Below are 7,801 nucleotides of genomic sequence, written 5' to 3' on the forward strand. Positions count from 1 at the left end.
GGGAGATCAGGGCTCCCTGCTAGCAACAACTGTCCTGCTCGCAGCTGCTCCTGGGGCTTTGCTGTTCCCAGTGTGTCAGGAGCCAAAAAAATGTACTTGACAATAGAAATCTTTGAGAGGGTAGAGAAAAGGCAAGACACTATAACTCCATTGTGAGAAAAGGCAAATACCCTGCTTCTATCATACAGTTGTCAAAAGGGTGGGCTTCAGGATTTGGTGGGGCAAGGAAGTCCTGAGTGCCTCCCTTTTGCCCAGGAGAGACGATCTGGGGGGAGGGAAGGGGCTGCCAAAAATAAGTCTTAATTTTTTTATTTATTTTTTTACCAAAACAAGAAATATCAATATTGTCTAAAGCAAAACAAAATAAAATACTATGAAAAAAATAGGTTCAAGAAATCTTACCAACTTAAAAAGCTAGCTGAACAACTCCAGGTAACAACCAAACCCAAACTGAGTGGCAAGGAGGAGGGTGTTTCCACTGAGCATCTTGAGAGCTGTTTGTTCCCAGGGTGAACCAGGCTATAAGAAACAGCGGAAGGCATTCCAGCTATACCCAACAATTTATCCCTCAAAACATTCATACCTGCTTCCTGTATCTGTATTTATGAGTATATTTATGTACATTTTTACATATTCATTCTGAAAAAATCAATGTCCCATTAATAATCCTCAAAAGATCTTTTCCCTGAACAGCCATTATGCCACCCCTGTTCCTAGAATAGAAAACAGAAAAGTCAAGCTCATTTACGAGTTCAACTGTTAGGTGCTTACTGGCCCCTCCAGTGTTCTAAGCACTGTACTTGGCCCTGGGTACATGGAAACAGCGTCCACACTTCAAATATCAACAACATGTTTGCACAGTAGTCTTGCTACTTTGCTGGTTAAGACTTTTCTGCTTTTTTAAAAAAATTGCTTTGGTTACAGACATAGCAAAACTTAGTTGCTGCCTGAAGTAAACTTTTTAACAACTTACCTCCAAATGCTAAAAAAACAAGTTTTCCCAGAAGTGCACACACTACTTACTTGAGAGAAGCCATAAAAATCTAAGGCAGGCCAGGCAGAAACTCCATTAGGGAGTGTGGGGTGCTCAGTTTCTCCAGTCCCGGGGTACACTTTGAAGTCAGCAGCTATCAGCTGAGGGACCAGAGCCTGACAAGCTTCCCCGCTGGCCTGGCCGGCGGGAAGATAGATGTCTGCTGCTACTTAAAGCAGGCACTCACAGGCAAGAAGGCTGTGCATGCAACACGCACAAGAATTCATTCCACGAGGCAACCGCTTTGTAGGTATAGATCAATGGTTCTCAAATGGCAGTGATTTTGCTCCCTGTGGCTTATTTGGCAATGTTAGAGACATTTTAGCTGTCACAACTTGGGGGCTCTACTAGAATCTAGTTGGTAGAGGCCAGGGATGCTGCTAAACATGCTACAAGGCACAGAACAACCCCCAAAACAAAGAATGAACCAGCCCAAAATGACAATGCTACCCAGTTTGAGAAACCCTGGCCCTGCTCTAAGTAACAACTGCTAGTCCCAGGTGCTCCTGTTTCTTATTATTTGGCCATTCATACATGAAGCTAATACATAAAACATCTAGTTCAATGTTTTTTTCTTAATCGTTGGCATTAGCTTCAAATTGTCGTCCAACAAGCAACAAGTCTTTATGCCTAAATCACAGTGGGGAAAGTTACCAAAGAACAGGCTGCCACTTAGTGATAAGGAGTCCCTACCATTTTCCTGTCCTTGGAAATATATCACTACCACACTTATTGTTTCTACTCTCACTGGACAGTTTAACAAAAGGATGCTCTGTTATAAGACACTAAACAGCAAGAAAGGATCTATGTTAAGAGTCTGTCTTCAATTAACAGAACACTGTGTGGCCACTCTGACTGGCCCTACTGGTCTACACCTTAGGGGCAGAACTTTGAAGGCTGATTAGAAATACATCTCAAGATTAAAAGTACAACTTTAAGTAAGTGAAAATATCCCCAAAATGAAAATTTTCACCAGCAACAGAGAGAAAATGCTCTGGATTCTATAACAAGCTCTTTAACCTTGGGCAAGTGAGTTAACAACTTTGAATTGAAATTCTTCATCTAGAATATAAAGGGGATAGAGTAGATGATCGCTAAAGGCGAACTTCAATATTATATTCATCATTGAAATAAAATCCAACTGGGAATGCAGACTGGTGGAGCCACTATGGAAAACAGTATGGAGGTTCCTCAAAAAATTAAAAATGGAACTGCCTTTTGACCCAGTGATCCCACTTCTAGGACTATATTCTAAGAATCCTGAAACACTAATCAGAAAGAATATATGCATCCCTATGTTCAGAGCAGCACAATTTACAATAGCTAAGATCTAGAAACAGCCCAAGTGCCCCTCAGTAGATGAGTGGATAAAAAAGCTGTGGGACATTTACATCATGGAATACTACGCAGCTATAAAGAAGAGGATCTCATACCCTTTGGGACAGCATGGATGGACCTGGAGAATATTATGCTAAGCAAAATAAGCCAGGCAGAGAGAGACAACTATCACATGACCTCACTTATATGTGGAATCTAAAGAACTTAATAAACTGATGAGCAGAATAGATTCAGTGACATGGAAGCATGGATCAGACTGACAAATCTCAGAGGGAAGGTGGGGGTGGAGAGAGATTAACCGAAGAATTTATATGCATATATGCACAACCCATGGACACAGACAATAGTGTGGTGAGGGACTGGGGGGGGGGGGGGGGTGGAAGGGGTCAATGGGGAGAAAAAGGGACATCTGTAATATTTTGAACCATTAAAATAAAAATAAATAAATAAAAAAGAAATAAAATCCAACAACTAGGTTTTCTTGCACTGAACCAAGCAAGGTACATAGTGTAAGGAAAATGGTTTTTAACCAGAAATTGTGAGGGGCAGCTATCCCCTGTTATCCTGCAGTTCTCCCCACTTGCACTAGGGGGCAGAGCTCTTCCCAAGGGGACCCACCCCCTGTAGTCCACAGGCTTCATGGGGACTGGGATCCCAAAAAAACCCAATACAAATTCTATGTCTCATCGTATTTCCTAAGGGACCCAGAACACACAAAAACAAAATAAAGTCCCCCAAAAAGGCTAAGAATTAATGTCCTGCAGGCAGAGCCTAGGTTTTCTTACAGATAAAGGTGATTATACACAGTCACTGGTCTTTCATTATTGGTTAACCTGAAACTCCTACAAAAAGTTCTGGTGCCTTCTTACAGGCATGAAGTTCTAGGCATGAAATCTCACATTTATAGATTTCATTCTTTAAAAAAAAGTTAAAATACATGTTAATGGATGATTAATTCCTTTCCAGCCCACCTCTCATAGAGAATGGGGGTATCATGTGAGATGCCACTTTGAAAAAAACCTGGATATTACTATTACACAAGAACATTATTTATCATTTGGGCCATTATAAATACTTGTCTAAGTGGGAATCCAGAAAGCAAAAATGACTTGAAATATTATATCCAATTATGCCTGATAAAGCAAGTTAGCCAACACAGAGGCAAAACCTCCCCAATCCAATTTGCTAGAACGTTCCAAAACTGTCCTAGATTCAGGAAACAACCCCTGGCTTTCAATGAAAGTCACATCAGACTCCCTTAAGTCAACTAAGTTTACTTTGAGCCACTTCAAACCTCAAACTTAAACAGAATTTATTAAATAAACACAACCAAGAAAGGAAAGGGAGCCAAGAAACCACAGTAACTCTCGATCCCAGGAAAAAAAAGAGGGGTGGGGGTTCTCAAGTCAAGGATTTCAAGTAACCGTGGTGTCCCGCCCTCAATGAACCCTAAAAAGGGGCATCAGTTTAAACTTTTAAAATAGCCATCGTCTGCCCTAAACGACTTTCTTTACATTCAAATTCAAAATCTGCCAAGGACAGTCGGCACAACTACATGATCTTTTGATCCCACTTTCTGTAGCGATCTCAAACCCTAAAAGAGCGCTTCTTGGTAAGAGCTAGAAGTTAGACGCCAGAGGTCCGGCGAGCAGAGAACACGGCGAGCGATTAACCCTCGCCTTTCCCGCTCACACTTCATCCAAGCCCGTCTCCCCTGGAAGCGTCTGCACCCCTCGCACAGGAAGCCGGCACGTTTTGCAAAGGAAATACCAGACCTTTCTCGGAGAAAGGCACGTCCCGGTTGAACATTTTATTGGGCTTCCTGCACCCTGGCAGTCGGGCAAGCAGATGTCCTGGCCAGGCCCCTGCGCCCGCCGCCTCACCTCGCGCGGGCGCCGCGGGGACCCCGGTGAGCCAGCGACCCGCGCAAGAGGAAGCTCACCTTCCCTACCTCCCGGCAAGTGGAAGCGCGGGACAGAACAAAACCTGCCTCGGCTTACTCCCCCGGAGGGTGAGGGGGTGCTCTCAGGTGACTCCCGGGAAGTTTCGTCCTCTCGGGCTCAGGGCGAAACCGGGCGGGCGCGCGGCGCGGTGGGCAGATCCCTCCCTGAGGGCACCCGGGCCGGGGCCGGACGGGAAGGGAGCCCGCGCCCGGTTCGCGGAAAGCAGCCCGAGCGGGGCCGCGGGCGCACTCACCTCGGGGAAGAAGTTGTCCATTGTTCCAGCGCGTTTCCCCACTCGCCCGAGTCGGGCGTCCAGCTCGCGGAAGTCAGCCCAGCAGAAGGTCCGGGGAAACCATGCGTGTCACGGCGCGACTCCCAGGAACTCGAGCCCTCGGGGCTCCCCCGCTGCCATCGCCTTATCCCCTTCTCGTCTTTCGCACCTTTTGTTCGCCCAAACCCAATTCTCTAACTTCGGCGTCCCAAACGCAGCCTTTGTCTCCTCTTCCTCCAAGTTCTTCACTTATGGGCGCAGCGCGCGCGAGCGGAGAACAGCTGGTGGCACATTCTTCCCCGGGGCTCTAGGCGAGAGCGGCGGGGAATTTGGGAGCGCGCCCCCTCCCTCTGAGCTGGGGCGAGGGGCGCTGGGCGCCTGCAAGGGGACAGCGGCCACAAAGCGAGCCCCGAGTCGTTCTCCCCGCGCGAGCGCCGCCACGGTAAGTATTCGGGCGCCGCGGCTCAGCCGGCTCACCGCCGCTGAGACTCGCAGACCCGAGCGCACGCCCCGCCCCGCCCCGCTCGCAGGCCACGCCCACCCCGCCTCGTCCCGCCCCTCCAGGAGCCCAGCCCCAGCCATCCCCGCCCCGCGCTTCCGCGGAGCGCGGCGCGGCCAAGCGGGCGCGCCCCGCCCCACCTGCAACCCAGGCCCCGCCCACTCCGCCCCTGGGCAGCTCCGGGCCCCGCGGCAGGGGGAAGGCGGGTTCCAAGTGGCTCGCTCCTGTCCCCGCCTCCCCACCTAGGGACCGGCGGGGGAGCTGATCTTTCCTCGGTGATAGAGACCAAATAGTCACCGGGAGGAGGGGCCGGGGGATTCTTTTGTGCCTTTGATCTCCAGCGGACCCTGGAACCCGCGCAACGCGGATCTCATTAATGCAGCTCGGTAGAGGAGCGCCCTCGGGAAGGAAGCGCGGTCCGCGGAGCGCCGGGCTCTTGGGCCAGATCAAAGCGGGGCACGGAGGCTAATCAGAATTTCTGGAAGCTGCTTTCGCGTGTTGAGTTTCTCTTCTGCCGTCAGGTTAACAGACATTCTCATAGCCGCGAGGAAACGTACTTTCGTAAACTGGAAGAGGAGGTGGCCAATTGCACCTTTAAAAATGGAACCTTTTTGTAGGACCTGAAGGAGACAGAGATGGATGAAAATCAGATGGATGAAGGATCACACCCACCGGTACTGAGTCCTGGTTTCCTCAACGACAGGTCCTCCAGCTTTAGCGTGCACGGGAATCACTTGGGAAATTTGTTAGAAGGCAGGCTGGAACCGAGTGGGGCGAGCGCTGACAATCTGCATATCTAGCAAGCCCTACTGTGCAGGTCTGCAAACTAGAGCCTGTCTGTAACAAGTAGAGAAATGCAGAATAAAGGTTTAGAAACTTTTGTAACGATTTTAAAATGCCACGGCATCCAAGTGCATGATCATTGGACTCTTTGAACTGAGTATAAACCAGTTTGGGTGTTGTCAGACTGCATGGTGAGTCATATACCTGGCACAACAGGGATCTCGTATTGGTACCTGGCAGATTGGAAACGAAAACGACTGGTTCTTCACCACAAACAGTTTGAGACGCACTCTCTAGGGGATTTGCCAACTGCTCCTCATGTTTTAAAACTCAAGCCAGAAAGTCACATATTCCAGAGGAAGCCTACCTAGAGATGCCAAGCCACTCATCTTGCTTCCAGCTCCACCTAACCACAGGTGTGGCTTATTCCTAAGACTGTTGAGGAAACTACATCATATTGTAAGGGGCTTTTTATTGGTGTCCTACCCATCTTCAGCTGGGAAAATGGAAGCTCCTTAAGAGAGGGAACTGTGCTTTAAAATGAGTATCCCCAGTCTTTCTCAAAGAATGAACCTGTGTGAAAATCCAAGCATGTTTATAACCCATCTCAGAGCAGCTTTCCTGCGTTAATGTTTATTCAGCCAGCCATCCTTTGGAAAGAGTCAAGGTATAAATTAGTGGTATTGTGCTTTGCTGCTGCCCTGTTTCATAGGTTTAGACACTTAAGCCATTAAAACTGTGTCCCAGATTGCAAGGAAAGTTAAGATAGAGCCAGGATAAATACCAGCAATCCCAGGCACCAGTCAAAGTGCTTAGTCAAATGAGTCCTGCTGCCACCTGTGCTCAGATATGGGGGCAGAACAATTACAGTCATTATGGTATTAATCTGTACAGAACATCTTTCAAGAGAAATTACCAGGCAGCTTGTTCAAGTGAGTTGTGTGGGTGAGGCGTGGTTCCCAGCGTCAGCCCAGGCACTGATTGATGTATTGGGCCGCCTTGGCCAAGACACTTTCCAACACTGGCTCCTCAATTGTAACAAATGTACTGCACTAATACAACATGTTAGTAATAGAGGAAACGGGGGGGGGGGGGGGGGGGGGGGGGCAGTGTGGAGCTAGATAGACACATTTTCCTCAATTTTTATGTAAACCTAAAATTGCTCAAAAAATTGTCTAATTTTTTAAAAGTCACATTCCTGTTGATTAAGGAGATATAGTTAATTACCCCCCAACTTGACTCGTATGAAAAATGTGAGCCAGATCCAATACATAAGGGTTGAATTTTACTATCTTATAATTCTTTAAAAAGTTTATACCACCTTATCAAAATCCCCTGGGATTGGTCTTTAAAACAAAACAAAAAAACTTGTTAATCTCAGGTGAGCTGGGTGCCTAAGAATCTGAATTTTAGTAAACACCCAACTAGGCAATTCTATGAGAATCACTGCTTTAGGTTGTCAGAATTCATCAGATTTTCCTTATAAATGCGCATTCTAAAAAAAAAAAGTAAAAAACTGAACAGTAAGACTGCTGAACAAAGAGCAAAGTGCACGTTATTGTAAGCATTCAAAATGGGATATCTAACATTCACGTATTTGGAGTTGAATCAGTTGTTTAAAACGACTGTGTTAAATTTATAAGGGCTTTGACAAAATTGGGCAAAGATGGCGATGCATTTTAAATCAATAGATTTCTAACAATATCCACTTTCGTTACCATTTTTAAAAAGTTAAGCACTTTCAAGAATCTGCGTAACCCATTGGTCAAAGCTGTTTGGGCTAAAATAGTTAAACCCTGCCCCCTGAGAACAGAGGCTCAAGAACATTAATGCTCTGAGCCAAGTTCCTTCTTCAGTTATCCTACTTATTTCTCAAGCACACCATGCTAATAGTGTTATATTTTCAAATTAAAACATCAAAAAAGCTCGAGTTG

At 46.7% G+C, this 7,801-nt stretch overlaps 1 protein-coding gene across 2 annotated transcripts in view; it reads right to left on the reverse strand.

The window, feature by feature from the left end:
- The window catches only part of MYO10 (myosin X), a 179,115-nt gene extending 174,004 nt beyond the window's left edge, over positions 1 to 5,111 (reverse strand). For both annotated transcript variants that reach the window (XM_081131248.1, XM_081131247.1), the window contains exon 1: positions 4,568 to 5,111. In XM_081131248.1, coding sequence (XP_080987374.1) covers positions 4,568 to 4,588 — 21 coding nt within the window. In that variant the 5' untranslated portion in view covers positions 4,589 to 5,111. The remainder of the gene's footprint in view (positions 1 to 4,567) is intronic.
- Positions 5,112 to 7,801: the final 2,690 nt, after the last annotated feature.

Source organism: Miniopterus schreibersii (genome assembly GCF_964146895.1).
Source record: "Miniopterus schreibersii genome assembly, chromosome: 3".
NCBI classification, from domain to species: domain Eukaryota; kingdom Metazoa; phylum Chordata; class Mammalia; order Chiroptera; family Miniopteridae; genus Miniopterus; species Miniopterus schreibersii.